The 23799-nt window shown below is 23.9% G+C and overlaps 2 protein-coding genes across 2 annotated transcripts; both read right to left on the bottom strand.

Annotated features, from left to right (window-relative positions):
• Positions 1–1836: 1836 nt before the first annotated feature.
• On the bottom strand, positions 1837–20003 carry LOC128957801 (small conductance calcium-activated potassium channel protein 2-like). Its single transcript, XM_054303614.1, has 11 exons — positions 19984–20003; positions 14144–15182; positions 11521–11616; positions 10328–10507; positions 10010–10257; positions 8165–8260; positions 7573–7612; positions 6617–6727; positions 3542–3669; positions 3196–3265; positions 1837–2312 (listed from the first exon to the last, which is right to left on the bottom strand). Exons 1-11 carry the CDS (start codon positions 20001–20003, stop codon positions 1896–1898), a joined length of 2445 nt encoding a protein of 814 aa, XP_054159589.1. The 3' UTR covers positions 1837–1895.
• Positions 20004–20341: 338 nt separating this feature from the next.
• On the bottom strand, positions 20342–23481 carry LOC128957535 (vacuolar protein sorting-associated protein 33B-like). The gene is made up of 8 exons (XM_054303312.1): positions 23298–23481; positions 23129–23209; positions 22348–22409; positions 22149–22269; positions 21924–22064; positions 21557–21839; positions 21242–21496; positions 20342–21157 (listed from the first exon to the last, which is right to left on the bottom strand). The coding sequence occupies exons 1-8, from the start codon at positions 23373–23375 to the stop codon at positions 20346–20348; spliced, it is 1833 nt and encodes a 610-aa protein (XP_054159287.1). The 5' UTR covers positions 23376–23481; the 3' UTR covers positions 20342–20345.
• Between the last annotated feature and the right edge of the window lie 318 nt (positions 23482–23799).

A 23799-nucleotide genomic window follows, 5' to 3' on the forward strand; every position in this document is an offset into this window, starting at 1 on the left:
TAAATATAAATATATGTATAAAACAATTTTGTTTAGCGCATTGCAGTTTATGAATTTATTATAAATCTAATCACTGAATAATAGATATGATATTGATATTGATTATTAAATTAACATTATAGCAAATTTTTCTAATAAAAAGTGAGAAACATAAATACAACTTTGTATTTTATTATAAATGCAATTTAATTAATAAAAAATCAATAAATATTATATTTAGAAATACAATACAAATTATTTAAAAAGTAATAAAGATTAAAAAACCATTATTGTATAAATTTATTTATTTATTTATAGCTATTTATTTATATCATTCATATTTTTTAAAAATATAAATTTAATTTTCTATACTGTCTAAAAAATCAATAATATGAATACATACTTACATATGAATAAACATTTTTTGTGTTATAAATAAAATAAATTTAGATAATTATTATTATTTAAACAAATTTTTATTTTAATTGCTTTAAAATATTTTAATTATGATATTAATTTTAAGTAAAATGTAAAACAATATAAACACTATTATATTTGCAATTATATCCAAAAATATCTGTTTTGTTTGTTTATAGTTTTATTTATTATGGATTTACTACTAATTATAATAATATTAATAAAATTTGTTATAACAATGTTTGGACAAGGTTTTTATTGTTAATTTTGTATCAAATAATAATAATAATAATATAACAAAACTATTTAAAAATAATTAAAATATTTATATAATAATAATAATGAAAACATACTTTTATTATAAACTTCTTAAATTAAAACACAGCACAAAATGTAATCAATAAAATGCAAACGTCTTTAAAATTATTACTAAATATAACATTAATTTAAATATTCGTATAAATAATTATTTATCTTAATTTAGATATATATTGATTTTAGTTAATAACAATAATGTACACATTTGATTATTTCTTTTGTTAATTTAGTTTATAATAATTATTATAATTATTTTTAAAAAATTCAATTATTAATACAAGTTTATCAACAATTTTTAAGAAATTCTTATTAAATGATTAGAAATATAATAATATTGTAGTAACAATAATATCATATAATTAAATAAGTTTAGTCTAATATTTATTTTTGTTGGATAACTATATTTCATTTTATATACAAGTTTTGAAATAATTACAAACATTTTTTAAAAGTTTTAATAATAAGCTAATAAAATGTTTAAAATATGATAAAATACTTTTAATTATTGTTCAACTTTCAGAAGGCATATGAAAGCCATTATTCAAATAGTTTTTTGCTAAACATTTTTTTGTTGAATATAAGAATAAATTAAAATATATTAATATTATAGTTATTAATATATACATTATCATACAATGTATACTTATATAAAGGGAGACTCAAGGATCTAAAAAATGAAAATTTTTTGTTTATACATCAGTTGTCTATTTATTTAGCATATATAATATAATCACTTTGAATGTGTGTCCTATCTTTTTCAATGTTTAGTTTTGTGGCAGAGTTTTTAATATTTTAAGGAAATATATGTTTCAAATAGTTTTTTGTTTCAAATAAAATGTTTTCTTTTTATTGGAAGTGTTGTTCAAATAACTCTTATTTAAATATATATTAAATATATAATCTACAAATTGTTGTTTTTTTATTAAAAGGAATCACAGCAATCAATATTTATCAATAAATAAATATATATATATATATATATATATTAATATATAAATGTTAATTTATATACAATACATGTAATAATATCTAAATTTGTGAAATATTTGTTTTAGTCAACAAATCACACAATTATTTTTTTTTATTAAAAATATTAATTAATTTGATTGTGTAGAATCCCATATACAATAAGTTTTTAATTTTTTAATTGTTTTGTTTATTTGTTAAATAATAGATTTAAATCATGTATCAACAGAACTGGTTCTCAGGACAGTTGGCGTAAGAAACTGTCGGCCGCCAGTGGCCGGCGACGTCAGATTAGAGGCCGACCAACTGGGCCGACCTGCCTGAGCGTCGTTTGGATGAAGATAAGTATGTTTTTGTGACGACTGATCCGTTGGATTATTGTTAAAATTGTTGTAATTCTGTAGTTGTGTATTGTTTTTCTCATTGATATTCTCGACGAGTGTCGGCAATGATGTCCGGAGCGCCTGATGTCCCGAATGGGTTTGCAGTATAACTTTGGCCAATAGGTCGGGCAGGGCTTCAATTTGATCGAAAATCAATGACATCCTGTCCTCCATAGTAATCATCTTTTCCTCTAACAACTCCTGCCTGGCGTTTATGTCGGACACTATCTCATAGACATTGTTTTGTAGCTAATAATTATAGGATCAAAATAATAATAATAATAATAATAAATAAAAGACAACAAACAATAAGAAATGGTTAAATTTAATGCATTTAATGCATCGCTTAGTTAACTAAAATATTTTGCGTAAAATCTCCTTTACTTTTGTCTTCTTTTAGGTTTTAATTGATTTGATCAGAAAAGTCACTTAACGGTCCATCTATTCTATCATTACATTAAAATTGTTTCACGAAGCGGGTGAGTGAGTGAGTAAGTGTTTAACTGGCAAAACCAATAAAATCTCGCCAAATATATTGATCACCAATATTATCACTCAATGTTAATATATTTATATACCGTATATATACTGTATATATATATAGGTTAACATTAACAAGATTTTCATGTTTATAAGGATTTATACTCTAAGATATAATTTATATATAATATTTATAAATCAATATTTTACTTATTGTTAACACATCTATCACTATAATCAACAAAATTTAGTAGTTGTGTACTTAAAGTGCAAAATAATTTTTATAATGTAAAATAAATTATAATAAATGAATGTAATTTAATTAAATTTAAAAAACCTTTGTGTTATTTTCTATCACTTTAATCAAAGATTTTAGTCGATAGTCTATAAATCAAAAGTTATTTTTCATCATTTTTTTCTTTTCTCTTTTTTTTGTATTATAAAAACTTATACTGTAGTGGAAATATATCCTTTTTATATCGCATGGGAGTGGAAAACCCTATAGAAATCTCAGTCCATCCTATTTAGCGATCTTTATCTTTGATATATATCTTAAAAAGATATATATCGTATATATACTGTATATATATATATATATATAGCTTTTAATGGCTTGTTTTGTTGGCACAGTATGATATTGATTGTCTCTTACTTTAGCCATATCGGTGATGGTATTGGCGTTATCCATAAGCTTTCGTTGGTCCATTTTCACTTTTCTAAGGCTATAATAATAATAACAACAACATCAACAACAAATCAATACAATTGAAAAATCCAAATGAAAAAAATATATATAACAATATATAAAGTATAAATAAATAAAAGTCAAAAAATGTAATTTCAGTTTTTATGTGATATTGTGTTGTACTGTAGTAGTAGTAGTAGTAGTAGTGGTAATAATAGTTAAAGTTTTTGTTGTTTTTTTTTGTGTATTTGAATTGTTATATAAAATAAAATACAAGACTAAATACTGTGGTATTTAACTAAAAAGGAAATACCTATAAATGGCTAATAAAAACTTTCTCTGGTGTGTCCGTACACGCGATGTATTAATCTTTTTGGTCAGTTTGGTATTCTTGTAGATGAGCCAGGTCTCCCTTAAGACATTGGCCGCAGCATTCTTCAACTAAAACACAATAATTTCAGATTAATTTTATCAAAAAAAAGTGATATATACAGTATATACTATATGCTATATATATATATATATAAATATATATATATATATATATATATATATATATATATAACCAGTTAAAACAAATAATAGTGTCAATAGAGATAAAGTAATTATTGTAGAATTTTGTTTGTTTGTTTTTTTCATTTAATTGTTTTATTTGTTGTGTGGGCTAATATGTTTGATGGGTTAAAATTGTTTAAATGCAGATAACAACTAATCAAGGCAATTGGCTAATTGGTTGATTGAAGACAATTAAATAAAATAAAAATATATGGCTTTAATCAAAAAAATTAATTCTACAAATTGCTGAGTTTTTTCTTTCATATATGATATATACTGTACATACAGTATATAATGTTATATGATATGCAACAACAAAAAATCAAATTAAAAGCCAAAAAGTTGTTGATAATCTATTTTGTATGTCTTATATAAATTTGTTAACAACAATGAGTAGTCATTTTTGAAATATATTTTGAAAATATCAATGAATGAACGGTTAGAATATTGTTTAAGTTATATAAGAGAAGAGAAAAGAGGCAATAAATTCAATAAAAATTGATGCAAACGATTGAATATAACTGGGAATATAATATCAATTGAATGTAAAATACATAGACTTTGCCTCTTATTTTTTTCACTCAAATAATAATGTTATTGCAAAAGCCATTAAATAGTAATCTTTAGTCCATTTGGCAAACATTGAGAAAAAATTGGATGAGAGAGAGAGAGAGAGAGAGAGAGAGAGAGAGAGAGATTCAACAATACAGCTATTTTAAATGAATTGATATTTTCAATATAAAAATCAATAAAATCAGACTAAGAATTACTTTTTGTTTATTTATTTTTTGCAATCAATTCATTTACAATGGCTTTTACTGTATATATTAATAGTTTGTATACTTAACTGTTATGTTTAAATATCTTAAAAATAGGTCACAAACAAATTGTTTATCTATTATGGAAATCTTTTTTATTTAAAAAAAAATCTAAAATTTCCGTCTCTCTCTCTCTCTCTCTCTCTCTYTCTCTCTCTCTCTCTCTCTCTCTCTCTCTCTCTCTCTCTCTTACAGGATAACTGATCTTTAAATCAATTCATTTTCAAGCATTAAACATAATGTTAGGAAATACAGTATATAAATTTATACTGTATGTAGTATATATTGTAACTACAGTATTTGAAAATAATGGCATATAAAAGATTATAACTATATTTATTGAATATATGTTTTGTTATATGAATTTCATAATAGGGATTAAAAGTATAGACTAATAGAATATTTTAGTAATATATCAAAAACACAAATATGAAATTCACTCTAAGAATAGTTGAAAAATATTAAATTATTTAATAAATGAAATTTACAATTATTTAGCGTAGAAAACAAAATTTATAGCTAAATAACTGTAAATTATTATTATTATTATTAATTTATTCAATGTTTTAAATTAAAATAAATACCCTACTTTATTCAATTTATATGATTTAAAAATAAAATAAAATACATTATTCTAATTCAATAAACTAAGATCTAATGAATATAAATTATTATAAAAATTATTATTATTAGTATTATTAAACTAAAATATGTTTAAAAATAAAATAGTTATACTATAATATTGAAATACTTAATACTAAAATGATTCATTTTTATCATCATAAATTTTTCTAATATAATATTGAACATTAAATATCCTAAATAACAGTATAAATTGCCATTTACATCACATAACAGAACATTTAATATATTTCATGACAAATAAAAATGTTTAATAAAACTCAATAGTTGTATACATCTATTGAATTGATAGACTTGAAATGATAAAATTTAGTTTGTATATTGAGTTAATAAAATTAGTTGAGAACTATAAATTGTCAAACATATATATATAAACGGAAAAGTTAACTATAAATTTGCGGTCAATTGTATGAAGAGTACCGACTAATGGTAACCAATCTATTGAATGACATATCAGACAATCACTGACAATATCTGAAACCTATCAATGGTTATCTATTTAAGTAATATCTACTACTTGTATATATATTTCTACATTTCTAGGAATATTCTATATTATTATATATAATATTTAATGGAATTCCTTATTGTAAGGCTTTCCTAGACTTCTGTCAATTTATTGAAGCATCACTTTTATCCAATGATGTAATGAAATATTTATTTTATATATATATATCGAAATGTCTTATCAATATTTGTTTTCACAATATATAAAGCTTTACACACTATTGACTACAACACTATAGTTTATACAATATAATGGCATAGTATATACTTTATATATATTTATATCTGTAAATATTAAAGGGTAGACATAACTTGTTTGTAGACAGTGGCAGACAATAAAATAATATATTGAATACATTTTTTGTGGTTACATTACATAAAGTTTATATATTATATTATAAACTATCGACAAAATGCACGTAAATCAACTATTTTTTGTGATTATATTGTAAAAATGCCTTAAGATATTATGTGACAGACAATCAACAAAAATAACAAATTTTCTGCTTTTGATTAACTTAATATACTTACAGCATATACAGTAATAGTAAGTAATAATAATAATAATACTGTGTATAATGTCATACATTAGTCAAGACATTAGTAAATAATTTAATAATATTTATAATAAAAAAATATTAATTAAATTACTAAAAAGTTTTAATCATACGCTTTGCTAACCAATGAATTATAAACTCAGATTGAGTGATATAATATATTTAATAAAAATTTTTATATAATATATATGATAATAGATTTGAAATTATAATTAAAAATTAGAGTCAGAAATCGTTACTCAAAAAGAGTTATTGTAAAAAAAGTATAAAATTTTATTATAGAAAATAAAATTCAAGTAAAATACATACTCTTTTAGTGAGCTGTGTATCCATCATAAAGTTGTGGACGTGTTTTTCTGCTCGGGATAACTCCAATTTTCTCGCTATCACTGCCACTACCAGTGCCGTACAGCCGGCGCCCTATTAATTGAATTACAAATTTTTATTATTATTTAATCATAACTGGTCTCTAATAAAAGAATAATAGTAGTAATAATAATAATACAATAATAATATTACATTTCAAACAAAACCAAAAAAAATACAACAACTATTATTTCAATTTTATAAACGTATATCAATTGTACTGTATTAAATTATAATGTTTAATTTAATATGTTATATATATAATATATGTCTAACTTGTTTTGTCTAACTCTACACAAAAGTTTAATTTAATTTAATTTTTACCCATATATTTGTTATTGCCATTGTTGTTTGAACTTAATATTGTTAAGCTTTAAAAACTTGATTAACATTTTATTTTTTGTTAAATTATAACTTTTTTATAGATCTGACAATTCAAGTGAATCGCGAGCTCGTATTTATTGCAATTTTTGTGCCGATAATCACTATTTTATATACTGATGGCGTAGTGTATATATATAAAAGATTATTATTTTATTTTAGTTTTTTATAATAAATTTTTTTTCAAGTAAAAATTGATAAAAAAATATATATATAACGTAAAAGTTTGTTTTTTACTATATAATCAACAAAAAAAACTTTCAATCGATAAAACTATTTATATAATCTTCTGAATAGGTTTTCTCTTTGTTAAAATCATATTTCATAGTAACATATTTTTCATATACAGTACAATATAATATATTCCTAACAAAAAATAACTATCCCTTTTGAATATTCTGTTTCTGAATTTTTTTCCCAATTTTTGAGTTTCAAAATTTTTTTGTTGTTGATTGCACTGATTGTTTGACTATAAAATATATATACATATAATTTGAAACCAAATAAACTTCACTTACTATGAGTCCGGAGCACACGGCTATACCTCTTCCACAGTATCTGTATATATATATATATATATATATATATATATATATATATATATATAATCGTTAAAATAATAATAAAAAAATAAAGATAAGTAAAGTATTGATTCTTATTTTTTCCAGAGACTAGAAAGTCAATTATATTATATTATAATAAAGAGAAAAAGTATATTTATCATACTATTCAATATAATACTTTATATTTATAAATGTCAATTTATTTTTATGAGTCTAAAAATTTCTCCTATCCTATAAAAATGATTATAAATAAATATATATAATAATTTATATATAATAATAGTTAATTCTCTATTGCCAACATAAACAAAACAACCACCAAACATACACACACATACATACAGTACATACAGTACATACAGTACAGCACAGACATACATACATATACAGAGAGAAACTAATTTTATTTGTGAGGAATGTTTTAATAATAAAAACATAAACCTTTATTATGTACAGCTTATTATTGAATAGTCAAGAAAAAATTTCTAAATATATATATATCTATAAATACAATATATATCATATAATAATATTTCATTTGACTTACGTATTGGGAACTATATCCCCGTAACCAATAGATAGAAAAGTGATGGCTGTTAACCACATTGTGTTCAATAGGTTTGCGTGCGCCTCATCATGATTTCTGTTATTATTATTATGAAACAACAAAAAATATATATTCATTAAATTCATGAAAAAAATGAAAAGCAAAATATATATCTATATAAAAAAGTTTTGACAATCATTTTTAATTATATGTCATTAAAGAATAACCATAAAACTTGCTTTAAGCAGATATACATATACTGAACATAACATATTTGAAACAATATAGTATAATACTATAGTATAATATAATAAATGATAGTTAAAATGAGTATATAAAACATGATAGTCGATTATGATACTACAGTTTTCTAATATATTGCACAAAGTTTTTTTTGTTTCTCCAACAACAACATCATACGACATCATAATTTAATGGTTCATAATATTTAAAGATTATTATAGTAATGTTATGCAATTGACATAAAACACATCGCTATCTTATAATAGTAATGTAAAGTATATGCAGTTAGCCTGCAGTATATATATATATCCGCACATAATTTACTTAACAGAATATTCTTTTATATATTTAAGTATATTATATATTAAAACCGATGGCATATTTTTGTAAGTAATTTAATAGACATCGTTTTGCTCACCACTAATAGAGAGAGAGAGAGAGAGAGAGAGAGAGAGAGAGAGAGAGAGAGGGTTTTGTCTTAAAAATAGCTTTATAACAATAAAATAGTGATTATTTTTATAATATTATTTTTCATACATTTGCACTGTTTCATCTAATATTCTGTGTTTAAGTAATAATATTATCATAATAGTTGGTTAAAAAGATACATTAAGGTTAGTCAGCTGTACGCTAATGATAGATATACTGTACACACCAGTTATTATTATTAATATTAAGGGTAACACAATCCAGTCGTGTATGAAAAAAGCACTGCAAAACTGTCTGCCGGTTATTGATATTTAATGTGAAGACACTGTCTCAGAGATCCGTGAAAAAAGTGATAAAAAAGTGTAAAAATATAAATCTATTTAAACCAGAAAAGGCATTTGACTATAATATTAAAAGCGTAAATTCCTGGCTATACGTCTAAAATCATATAAATCAAGAGACAATTGTATTGTTTGTAAGGCATTATCTTTTACAACATTGTCTCACAAAGAGAGAGAGAGAGAGAGAGAGAGAGAGAGAGAGAGAGAGAGAGAAAGAGAGAGAGCGAGAAAGAGAGACTACTGTATATTTAATTTATCAATATTTTATTATTTTATTATTTTTGTTTGTTTGACATAAAACTTTTCAGACTAACATTTGTTTGTTTGTTTGTTTGTTTGACAACCAAAAGTTTAATACATTATTTATATTTATGTTTGTTTGCTTTCACTTTTAAACTACGATTTTAAATCATTAAATCTATTAGTAATGAAGTAATGATAATAAATTATATATATTTTTAAAATCTATAATTAAAATTTCTCATATTGGTATACGGTATATATAATATGGTATATATATTTAGTTATTTGATAGATAAAAATAATTAGTTAAAGCAAATTATATATTTGCTGTACATTTTTTTAAAATAGGAAATTATTTAAAAATATGAAATATCATTTAATCTTTTAATGTTCAATTCATGTTTATGTGTGCAAAAAACATATTAGTAATTAACATAACATTTTCGATAAGACATAGTAGTTATGATAACATTAATATATTAATACATTTACATTACATACATGTATATATAAATTATATTTGATAGCTTTTCTATTAATATTATATTTATTTAAAAAAAAAAAACATTTATTTATTAGAAATGCAAACCTTTCGCATAGTCTCATAGTCCACGACCCGATGATCCATAGGGAGACCAAAAAGACCATAAGGCAAGTGCCGGGACATATGGTCATCAGTGTCTTGAGGACAAAACGGGTGTTAAAGTTGATTCGGTTGAGTGCACCGATACTTCTCGATGAGGCGTCTGTGAATAATTTGCTGTGCAATAGCATTACCCGACAGATCAGATATAGGCGTAAAAACATAGGCAACGAAAGGGCCACATCTACCGGAACCTACATTAGTGGTGACAGTAGATGTCAAAAGATATTTGTCTCACAATTTGTCTCATTTTTCACAACTAACCGGAACTGAACTGCTCTTAAACCTGCCGCCCCTGTTGGCCAACTTTGTTGTCCATACGAAATAGTATTCCCCGGGAATGGGATGTATTGAACAGATGATCAACTCTAACACAATTTGGGCTACTCTTTGGGATGTCATCGCAATTCGCCAGTCGTCAACACAATTATCGATCATAAATAACTATTTATTATTATAATAATAATAAAGACATTGTTTTATTTGGCACTATTAGGTAGTCCCTAATATAATATACAATATACTACATTGTATATGATTGTAATGCAAACAAACAAATTATTAATTATGATTTTATTTATACAAAAATACTTTTTCATATTCAAATATAATATTTCCCTATTGTTATTCAGATATGAGAAATTAGTTATGATTAAATATATGTCACAAATTTTTCTGATTTACATATTATCTAATGTTTCATTTAATTAAACTCCTTTCCTATTGTTCCTGTAATTAATTAGTTATATATTATATTAAAAAATAATTTATGACAAACTGAATTATATAGGATAAATATTGTAATTTATACTGCAGTATATATACCGGTATATAAATTATAATTTATATATATAAATATAAATATTACTTATCGTAAATGTCATATTTATTAAATGTGACATAACATTTAAATATCTATTTTGTTTTTATTTAAAAAAAAAGATATTTATATTTCAAATATAACGTTATGAGACATAATAAATATTTTAAAAATTATATATAATTGTACATTATAAATTGTTTCTACTATAAATCTTATCAAAAATTTGCAAAATTTATTGCCTTGCTAAATTAAGTTTATTTCCTTAAATTAAATGCCATCGATAATATTAATGTAAATGTAAAATGTGTTTTAAAAAAGTAAATGTAAATTACATAATAGTTATATACCGGTATAGTATATATACGATAATTATATTATTTATATAGGCTAATATACTATTATATATATATATATAAATAATTTTTTATAAGTCTATTTTATTTAATGTTTTTTCCTAAGTAAAGACCCTTTTTATGTTAATAATCAATAAATTTTAATGCAGTTAATATAAATTGAATTAATGTTAATGCAATAATTTTTTAAATTATATTAATAATAATTATCATTAAAATTTGTTTGCATTTATTATTTGAAATAATAATAATAAGAATATTAATAAAATATGATATAAGACCTGCACTTCCAGTGAATGATAGGCCACTATAAGACCCAAAAGCATTAGTGTTGAGACCGTTATAAGTGTTTTCACAGCATAGGAATAGACTGATGCCTGCAATAAATTAAATAAATAAATATATATATAATTAATTATATGAATAAATATATGATATACCGTATGTTTCTATTATAAATATTATATATTGCAAATGTTTTTTTTTATCATTATAACATTCAACAATACAATGTGAATGGTAATTGTATGAATACTAAATAAATAGTAGACAAAAATGTTAAGCTAAACAAAAAAATACAGTAATATTTCAAATAATAAGTCAATAATAAATATATATTTCATTTAAAAAAATAAATAAAACTTATTTCTTTAACAATTTTGTTTTTCTAATTCTGTGTACTTTTTATGTAAATTTTGTAATTTTTGAAAAAACAACTTTTATTAGTGACACAAAAAAAACAAATAACAAATTAACGTTTTTCGCTACAATACTTATTGTGTTAATTTATAAAAAATATTTATAAAGCTAGTTTACACAATTAGAGTACAAACATCGCAAATGATGATTATTATTATACAGTAAAATGTTGATAAACACCTAATAATTGGTTTGAATTAATTTGTTTGTTGAAAAATTAATGTCATTAGCATATAATTAAAATTAAGTAGTAATGTATTGTAATGTAATGTCTTATGCTATCGATTGTCACACACATTGTGTACTCAGTTTTACGGTATATTATATTAAATTTATATTATTATTATATAAAAGTATTGTATGTTTTTATATAAGTTGATCGTAAAGATCGCGTTACAAATAAGCATCAATTGCCATATCATTATCATATAAAGTACATAAACCATTATAAAATTAAATTAAAACTCTTAAAATTAATAAACAATATTCTCCTTAATGACAAGTTTTTAATAATAATTAATTACTAGTAATTACATAAAAATACTATTTTTGATTAGCTTTACTACTATATATACTTAAAAACAATTGTTTATTAGTGCAATACACTAAATAGAAATCTATTGAAACATATATTATAAAGTTTTATAATAAGTACTATAAAAGTATCTCAAAAATTAGGTTAATAGGAATAGTTGTCAAAATTGAGTTGTATATAAAATAAAATAACTAAATGTATTGTCACTTAAATATATTATACTTGTATTTCAACTCTAGTGGGAGTACATTATAAAAATGAAAAGCTATTTTTATGTTACTTTTTTTTAATTTATGTTACTTTTTTGTAGTAGTTTTCAAATATGATTATAATTATTATGAAAACAATATTATAGATTTATTTTAACATTATTATATATATATCAGTCATATTGAATATCAATAGTAAGTATGTATATGTGTTTTTTAATAAAATAATACATTTTGATTTATAGCATTTGCTGATAATAATAATAATACTATCTCGAGTACCGGTAATATTTTATTATGAAGTTGTAATAATATTGATTAGATGAATGTATTTTTTTGATATTGAATTTCTGATAATATTAATAATAATACTAATAGTAATAATAAAATTATTACGAAATAAATTATCCTCAATACTAGTTGTTATAATTACAGTAATTTATATAATATAGAAATTTATATATATATCGTGTAGTGATGTTAATAGTTAAATGTTAAATAGCATTTTTTAAAAATAATCAATCGATTTCTATTAATAAAAAAACTATCTATTATTATATTCAATACAATATATATTTCATAAATAAATTATACATTAGTAAAACAAATAATAATAATAAAATAAGTAGTTTTTGTAGATAAGCTAAAAAAATGAATTTATAATATATTCAATCTTATTGTTAAATCATATGATATGATATGTTTGTTTATTTTATTATTTTATTATTTTATAGTAGTTCAGTGGATAAACAGTAATACTATTATATATATAAATAAGACAAAGTCCTCAAAACAATCACAACAGTAATAAAAGAGATGACAATAAAACAGTGGATGAAAAGGAAGAATAGTTCAAAAAATATAACTAAATTTATAGGTTTTCTAAACTCTTTGTATATATTAAACATAATATGATATTTATAAAAATGGATTCATTTATCCATTCAAATAATATAGTCAGCGATTTTTTTCACACACAAAACAGTTTTTATTTGTATATATTTACATAATTTTCATACTTTCATATTTCATACAATGTGTTTATATTATCCTAAGTTATCTCTCTTTTTTTGTTTAGTTTGACTTTTTTGCATAAACTTTTCAATAAAAAGGCAATTATTAATACTGTATTATTATTATTTTAGACACAAAAAAATCCTACATAAACGCTAAAATTATAATAGGATTATTTATTATATTTGTTTAAAAAACAGATTAATTTAACAACAATAACAACAAAAATTTAGATAATATGTATTATATAATTATTATTTTTCTATATAAAACTAAAAATCAATTAATTTATTTTATATTTAATTATGTTTTTTGTTGATTGTTTCATAACTAACTCATTGTGTTTTTTTGGCAAACAATAAGAAAAATTATTGTATAAATTATTAAAACAATAATAAAATTTAGTTTTTTTTCAACAAAAAAGTGACAAAAAAAAGTAATAAAAACCTTAGAGTAGATTCCAGAAGATGAGAGTTCATTCTCGATGATCATCAAAACAATGCCGAGTAATGCCATAACCAATGCATAATCACTAACTCTTTTGCGTTTCTCGAAGAGTGCTTTCCGTCGGCCCAATCGGTAGCCGACATTTGGCTTATAAAAGCCCGACTTTCCCGACGAACTCTTTTTCTTTTCACTATCAATACTGTTTGATGCAAATGATCTTTGATTGTATGGTTGTTCAGTTGAGACACTCATTAGTGGAACGTTAGGTTCGTTTTCAGATCCGACCGAACAGTTTTTAATAGCATTCACAATGGAAAGGGTCGATGAGTTGATTGGTTTACGAAGTTGTTTGAACTGACGCAGAGCTCCATTGATTCTCATGGAGTCGGCAGCGATTTCTGCGATTTCGTTGTCCACCATAGGTCGCAGTCCCGGACACGCACTCCGTGAACATGTAGTCGCTGTCGACCCAACATATGATGACCCAACTGCACAGTTTCCACACGGAATATAATTAGCATTGGAATGACATATAGTGGCCATTAGGGGCTGAGTCTCGCAACACGAGTTTAGAGCGTGCGTCGACTGTCTCATCGATTCGCGCGACACCGTTCGGGTCAGAAAACTGTGCTCAAGACGTGATGACAACAAATTGCGCGCATGACTTGGCCACAGATGATGCTTCACTCTCGCGCCGCGAAACCGAAAGACTTGGTCATTAGCCGTCCCGACCCCCGATGCACCGTAATTGCCGCCACAAACGATGTCTACTTTGTTGCCCACAGACGACAAGTTTTGCATCTTATTCGGACAGTTCGGATCGTCCTCCGAATTCATGCGTTGATTCTTCATTTCGGGTCTGATTTCTGGACACGACCTGTGATTTGGATTAAACGACTGATCGTTTGGCAGTTCCAGCGGTTGAAACTCAACCAAAGGCAACGATCTTTCCGGCTCTGAATGCATTCGTCCGAAAAGTAATGGATTTGCGCTTTGTTTCGGAAACAGAGATCCGCTGTTACTATCGGTGTTATTGATGCTAATAATATTGTTATTAATATTAATGTTATTATTATTATTATTATTACTGTTGGTATTATTATTGTGATTATTATTATTGTTATTATTATTATTAGTATTAATATTATTATTATTATTATTATTAGGGTTTGAATTGTTATTATTGGCTGAAGTGATGCTATCGTTGACTAAGAGACTGGGAGTCAGACCCGTATTCTGTGTGTTCGCCACTGTATTACAAGTAGTAGTTCGCGTCTCTTCAGCCGGTGTTACCATCACTACTGACATGTTTAACGACTTTTTTGTTATATAATTGTAATAATAGGCAATAATAATAATACTTTTCTTTTTAAGCTTCTATTATATAATCGATAACATCATTAGGCTATTTAGGCAAACATACAAACATTGAGGCAATATATTAGTAATAAAATTATGTGTATATACTGTATATAAATAGCAATTGTTTTCATTGCTGTCGATTCTGTTGATATGTGTTTTGCAGAAAAAAATTAATATTCATATGTTTTTTTAGACTTTTATAGACATATGCAGTATATATTTATCTATTATTTATAACACGTTTTAAATACAATTTTCACAAATCAATCACTGAAAATTGTATAAATAGTACAAAATATAAAAATAATATAATACATTATACATATTTAATAATATGGTTGATAACAAAGTTTTTTAAACAAACACAACATTGCATTCACACGGAATTAAATATATATTTATGTATATATCTATATATTTATTTAAATAAAGAATATTCTGTAATAATGTTGATATCGAGTGGTGTATACATTATTGACATATTTTATTTAGTATTTAGTTTTGCATTATATTTATTTATAAATATCACTGAAATGTCACTTATTTGCAAAACACAACAGACATTACTGTTCAGTACAATAATTTAATCGTCAGAATCCCCCGATTCTGCAAACCATCAAAAGCACACATTATTATTATTATTATTATTATTAGCATTAATAGCAACTAAATAATTCAGAGGATTAAAAATGTTTGTAATTTTGCAATCAATTTGGTTGGTATTTATTTTTTATGCATATTTGTTGTTATGTTGTGTGTGTGTGTGTGTGTGTGTGTGTGTGTGTGTGTGTGTGTGTGTGTGTGTGTTTATGTATGTATGTGTTGATATCGGCACAGGCATGTTTTGCCATTGCAATTGACAGTTATAAGGCATCGACTAATTTTTTTGAAGGCATACGCCTTATATAATAAAAACTAGTACTCTCTATGTTTTGCTTATGTTGTGATAACATATACAATACTCACACATATTGTATGGTATAATAATAAGTTTGCGCACTCTGTCTGGCCTTATGTCACATACACTATAGACAAACCATTACCGGTATATGAATAATATTAGTCTACAATTGCTTATATATATATATAAGTTATATATATATTACTGTAATATATAAATATTGCTGTATATTCTTGATTATTTGGCATTAACTATTAGTACAAATAGTATTTTTATTAATTATATTAATGATATTGTATTTATTTTTATCATGTAATCATCAATTTAATTACCCCTTCAAATATAATAAATTTAATTGTTTCTTTAATTATGATAATTGTTTTTCGAGTCCAAAAATATACATTATTAAAAATATAACATATTTATTATATTATAAACTATTGTTATTCTTAATAAAATATACTTACAGTTTTGGAAGTCGAGAGTTAAATGTAGAAACAAAAAAAAATACAATAATTATTAGGATTCGTGGCTTTATTTTTTGTTTTTTGATTATATTGTAGACAACGAGATAAATGTGTTGTTTGAATAAAAATAACTTTCCGCTTCAATAGTGATTGGCACCAAAACATTTAAAGAAAGAGAGAGAGAGAGAGAGAGAGAGAGATTGTAGTTTTGTTTGAAAGTGACAATAATAATAATAATAATAATATTTATAGTGAAATAACAAATTGTGAGCACTTCTTGTTCATCTTAAAAGTTTTCAAAATGATCTAAATTGAGGATAACTTTTAAAAGAGTAGAACCATATGTTCCTTCAATATTATTATTATTATTATAGATTGAATTACTATTTATAAATACTATACTACTAGTACTAGTAGTGTAGTATTTAGCTATAAATTCTATATAATATTATTGCACATTCCGTATGTAAGCTATAGTAAATTTTAAAAGTATTTGAAAAGATTTTTTTTCTAAATATATTTAATACAAATATCAAATTGAAATGTTTTTTTTAAAGAAAAGATAACACTGACTTAAAACATTAAAAATCAATACACACATGTGTTTTGACAGTACATGATATATGTTAATCTGAATTCAAAAAAAATAATGATTATATTTTATATGATTCTAATAAAATTAATCGTAAAATTAAATAACAATAAAAATTGCAATAAACTTATGTTAGAAGTAAAGCTATAAAGTAATTGGTGTTAACACACAAATTGTTTTTTATGTTAGAATATAATTTATATATATATATATATACTGTATATATTCAGTAAAGTCATATACTATAGTCACATATATTTTTCAATTATATAAATAGTAATGTATTGAAGAAACAAAAAAAGTAAAAATAAGAAACGATTGATGAAATTAATGATGAATTGATGTTTGCCTGAGCAGTGCACTGGTAGGTCACACACACAACAGTACTGACAAATGGAGAGACAATCTTCTTTCAGCAATACATGACATAATATATATATATATATAACCAGTAGAGTATATACACATTGAGTTTGGTTAGCCTTTAAGTATAAGTTTTTTTAGCACAAATTTGAAAGTGTGTTCACTCTCTATATCTAATAAAATAAAAGTAAAGTACAGGTAATGTCAAATGAATTTTATTATTGGAAGATCGCATCAATAGCTCCGGTAGGGCGCACATGGAGTTAGTGGGTAAGTAAAAGTAAGAGTAAAGTGAGTGAGTGAGTGAGTGAGTGAGTGAGAGAGAGAGAGAGAGAGAGAGAGAGAGAGAGAGATTTATCTAATAGATGTTATATGAATAGTATTCAACACAAACCAAATTAAATTTTATTATAACTTATTTTTCTCGACTTGTTTTCTAATTTCAAAAACTCAAAGTAGTATTAGTACAGCATTTGGTATTATATAACATTAAAAAACAAACTAAACATACAGTACCTTATATTTGAGTTTGCATTGAAAAGGTCTATATGTGGGCATCGCTATGGAGACAAAATAGACTTAATAATAAATCTGTATGTTTAACAAAAATAAGTATCAATAGAGAAAAAGAGAGAAACAGCAGCTCTCATATGTCTATGGTTTTTAATATAAACAACATTTTCATTTAATATTATAAAACTTACCATTTATATCAAACTTATACTGTATTATAAATTTATATCAAGATTTCAAACGAGAGATAGAAAAAATGTTTTAAAAAGTAGATATCATCAGATTTTTATATTTATTAGCATTAAAAATCTTATAACACATGTACAGAATTTTTACATATTATTGGCAAACTTGTTTGAGTGATCGCATATAACAACATTTCATATATAATTTATATATCAATATATATATATATAGATACTTTTAACTTTAAAAATTATGAATATTATTATATATGTAAGTACTGTATGTATATGTATATAAAATTTGAGTATATATTAGTTTAAATCTGAGATTAATGTGAATTCCTTTTGTACATAACATTAATATTTTCTAATATAATTCATATGCAAACTACATGTTTACTGCCAAAAATATTTAATATTTTCATTTATATTATAGAGTATACATATATTTATATACAGTTAGATGTATAAATTCGTTAATTATTAAATATAAGTATTTTGTCATAAAAGCAAAATATATAAAATAGCTGTTTTCATAAATTATTAATTATAATTCCTGCGATATATAAATTTTTTAAATATATTTTTAAAAGAGAATTTTTTGACTAATATTTACTTTTACATTAAAAATATTAAATTTAAATTTCAATAATAGGATACATTTTGAATATTATAAAAGTATGTATATAATAATAATATTAATAATAATAATAAATTTTCATTAAAAAAATCCTTGATTCACTAATAATAAAATATTTAAAAATATTATACAAAACAAGTGTAAACATAAATATTGAATACATCAAGCATTCGTATGATTTGATATTTATAATAACACTATATATTATATTAATTTTTTATTGACTATGTTTATTGCAGAATATTTTATATAATTTTTTATCTCTCTCTTTCTTTCTAACTAATGTATACTCCAAAATGAAAACTTAAATAAAGCACTATTTTATTCAAATTTATACAAACGTTTGCATAGTTTAATAATAGCTTAGTATAATCATCCCATGAGACTACCTTGGTCATTCATGCAATAAAATAAATATACTTTCAAAACTAAATTACTTATATTATATCATTATTGTATTCCCATATGAAAAGCTTATAAATTTCAATACAATATCTCTCTCTCTCTCTCTCTCTTTCACTCTCTAATTGTTTTCAGTAAAAAAAGTTTGACTAACATTTGATTTGTCCTAATAAAACCTAAATCTCAAATCGTACTAAAACTCTGAAAATTGAAATAAAAAAAATTATTACCAAATTCTATATAGAATGACATTTTAGGACAAATAAATAAACCAAAAAAACAATTACTTTAAAAGTGACCAAATATTTTATTTGTCAACATTAATAGTAAAATATTACTGTATTATTTGCACATATTTTATATAATTGTATAGAACTATATAAAACTATATACAGTATTTATATTTATTATTTACCATGTTTTTTGTTGTTGCATTTGTACATTTATCAACAACAAAAATTTCAACAATATATATAATAAATGAACGCTATATGGCATTATAGTAAATGGTAACTATAATTTTTAAAAATATATATATAAACCAATTCATCGATAAAAAAAATAAATAATCAGTAATAACAATAATAAATTATTTATATTATATTATCAAATGCGTTAACACATTTATGCCAATATTGCACTTTATAAATATACATAAATTCATTATATTAGGTATATTATTGGTCAATAAGTTATAATATTGTTATCAATTATGTCATATAAAACATATTAGTTTTTATTAATAACAATAATTATTGTTATTTATTACTACTACTATTACTTTATTGATGGCATCAATTGTTTCAAAAATTGCGAACCATTAGTAATACATGTGGTGGCAATGATTATCTGAATTCCCAATTGTTTGGCCAGAAATCTAACTGCCGCTACCTCTGCATAGGTGATGCCGCCGATTATGAACAATAGTATCACTTTTATAGGCATCAGTTTTGCATAATTTGTGGCATCTATTCGTTGGTTAAGATTAACAAACTTTCCGTTCAGCAGACGATTAATTTCTTCGTTGCTATTCTTCGAGTCGCAAACCAATTGAACAATTCGTGTAATTAATGGGATGTAAGCGCCGCCGAAAACGTAGGCACAGTCTTTCGGATTACGGACATCGTAGGCCTGGCCATCAATTTGTGGAATTAGATTCAATTTTTTTATGGTTTGCCGAAATTTGCGAACCGACGAATCGTTCGGGCGCAACAATAATGATCTCATATTGGATGCAATACGAGGATTGGCCACTTGTTGGATGTTGAACGTCGGCGACGAGTTCTCCACAATTATACCCAATTTAGTTAAATTGAAAAATACGGAAATGTGTTTATGACCGTAACTGTCAACATATAGTTTAACCAGATTTTGATAGTCTTTAGTTGATATTCCTGATTGTGTTATACTATAGAGACATATCAGTCTTAAAGATAAAGTATCACTAAATTGTCGTATAATTCCTTCTTCAATAAACTCGAGACTCGCCTTTGTGTCGATGCCTTCAATAAGATTTCGTTCAACAGTCAACTGTTCCGCAAAACAAACCTCCTTTTTGTTCTCCATAATGGTCTCAGAGGCGCTGATATCTATAAATAACAGATATATTGTAATAATTTGCAAAAAACGACTTTTTATGATAAAAATTTTCTATAAATGTCTAATAAACTCACGTAAAACAAGGGATTTGTGTTGATTTTGGAGACCCTTTAACTGATTAGTAACAAAGTCTTTCATATCCTTTATATCCATTGTATGGCTTTTATTATATACTTGTTTCAGTTTTTGACCCTTTTCTTTAAGACTAACAAATACTGATGAAAATGGCATGTCTTTAATGTCATCAAAAATGAGATCAACTGATAGATTGTGTTTAGCATTGTTTTTATCATCACTTTTGGTGACTTCGGGACCAAATTCAACTTTTCCTGAATTTTATTGATTATTATTTAGATTTTAAAAAATACTTTTATATTAATTTTAATTACCGTTTTTAATGCCAAACATTTCGTCCATAACTCCCATATAAGTTAATTGAGATAATAATAGTGAGACATAGTCTTCGTCGCGATCAACTAGAATTAGATCCGTAAACAATGAATTACCAATAGATAGCGATTCTTCTGTCTTGTTTGCTGACTGTTGAAGCAAATAGTCGGCCACAATGTCGGCGTATTTGCCTTTAGTATAAGCCCTCGGTATTCGACCAATCAGTGTCTGTAATTGTGACAAACTTTTACAGATATGATTGACACCACTCAGGTCTCCAACCTAATGATTAGACAATAATTATCCTATTAAATGGTTGTTATATTAAATCCCATTATTCTGGTACTACTGATAGTTAATACCGACCAAAAATGTATTGTAGTACAGCTGAGGTAATTCAAGTGAGAATAGGTCGACATCAAGAGGAATGAGTCCCAATGGAAAGTCCATTATTGTTATGAATTCATAGATGCCTTCACTCTCAAGACATTCATCGCACATGAAATTCTGTGTACAAAAAAATATAACAAATTTATAATAAACTAATTATTTTTGTATATTTATTTTGTAGACTAAAAACTGAAATCTAACCTTTTGTGGTACAAATATAACCCAATATTTGGTGTCTTCATCGCCTCTCTGTCGGTCCGCTGTAATAGCTGTGGCCACTAATCGGGTCTCAGAAATGATTGGTTGAATGACAAAACATATTCTTTAATAAAAATATTTAAATAATTTTTAATTATAAAAACATTAGTTAATTTGAGAAATTGTTTTTTTTGTAACTAACTTTTTTGAACTAAAACTCTTAGCCATTGAATCCAATTTGAATATCTTTTGGACACCATTTTTCTATTTATTTAATTTTAAAAATTAATAATTTTATTGTTTATACGAATATTTACTATAAAATTATTTCTATAATTAATAAAATTTTAAAAATGTTTATAAGTAAGTTATATTGTAAAAGTTAGTAATTCAATCAAATGTTTATTTTTTTTACTAGTTTACTATTAATTACAACTAAAATAATAAAAATTCATTTTAAATACTAATATTAGGGTAGGCTTTGATATTATAAAATTTATATTCAACTATATATTAATACTTTTTTTAATCAATTTATGTTTGTGTGTTTTATTATGTAATTAATTTATATTACATTATGTGTTAATAATTTTCAATCATAGTATTGATAATGTATTATGAATTAAAAATGAAGTCAATTATTTTATTATTATAAATTATTTTTAAAAAATACTCTAGTTAATTTTTTGGTCAATAATAAACAGTAAATATTATCGTTATTTTTTAATTAAATAGAGAAAGAAAGAGAGAGAAAGAGAGAGAGAGAGAGAGAAGAGAGAGAGAAAGAGAGAGAGAAAGAGAGAGAGAGAGAGAGAGAGAGAGAGAGAAGAGAGAGAGAAAGAGAGAGAGAAGAGAGAGAGAAAGAGAGAGAGAGAGAGAGAGAGAGAGAAAGAGAGAGAAAGAGAGAGAATAGAGAGAGAAAGAGAGAGAAAGAGAGAGAGAGAGAGAGAGAAAGAGAGAGTCTTTGATGTGATAAGAAATACCTTCAATAATGTGAAACCAAATATCTGATCAAAAGTTGAGATCAATTGTGGACTCAATACGAGATCTTTATCGCCGCCGATCTGATGGTAATAAATAAATATATATATAGTATATAATTATTTTGAAATACAAATCATTACAAACTAATCAAATGATTATTAATATTACTTTATTTAACAAATTGACAAATATTTCATTGGATGTGGTCTTCAATATGGATGCAATCGTATCGCTATTGAAGTCCATATATATGTTGTTGTGTTTCACAGTTTCAATAGGTATTCAAATGAATGTCATATAAATTGTGTCCAAACAAACAAATATCAATCATATCATTCAAATACATCAATTAAATAACTAAATAATTATAGTATAGATAATATATCATTTCAAATATTATTTACTAAAATATCACATCATTTAAATTATTTATACAATATTTATATACAAATCCATAAATAATGTATAATAAATTAGGAATTGAAAACATTTATAATATACTAACTTAAATGTATAATAATTTTTAATAATAAAGTTTATTATTGTATAATAAATTACCTGTTTTGACACATACTTAGAAAATTTTGAAAGTTATTTTTAAACAATATTTATTATAATTTTCTTTATATTTATTTTAATTTAGATTAAATTTTTTTTTGTTATGCTTTTA

Source organism: Oppia nitens, unplaced genomic scaffold, assembly GCF_028296485.1.
Source record: "Oppia nitens isolate AA-2021 unplaced genomic scaffold, nextdenovo-longstitch-racon4-pilon3 scaffold3_pilon_pilon_pilon, whole genome shotgun sequence".
In the NCBI taxonomy this organism is placed as follows: domain Eukaryota; kingdom Metazoa; phylum Arthropoda; class Arachnida; order Sarcoptiformes; family Oppiidae; genus Oppia; species Oppia nitens.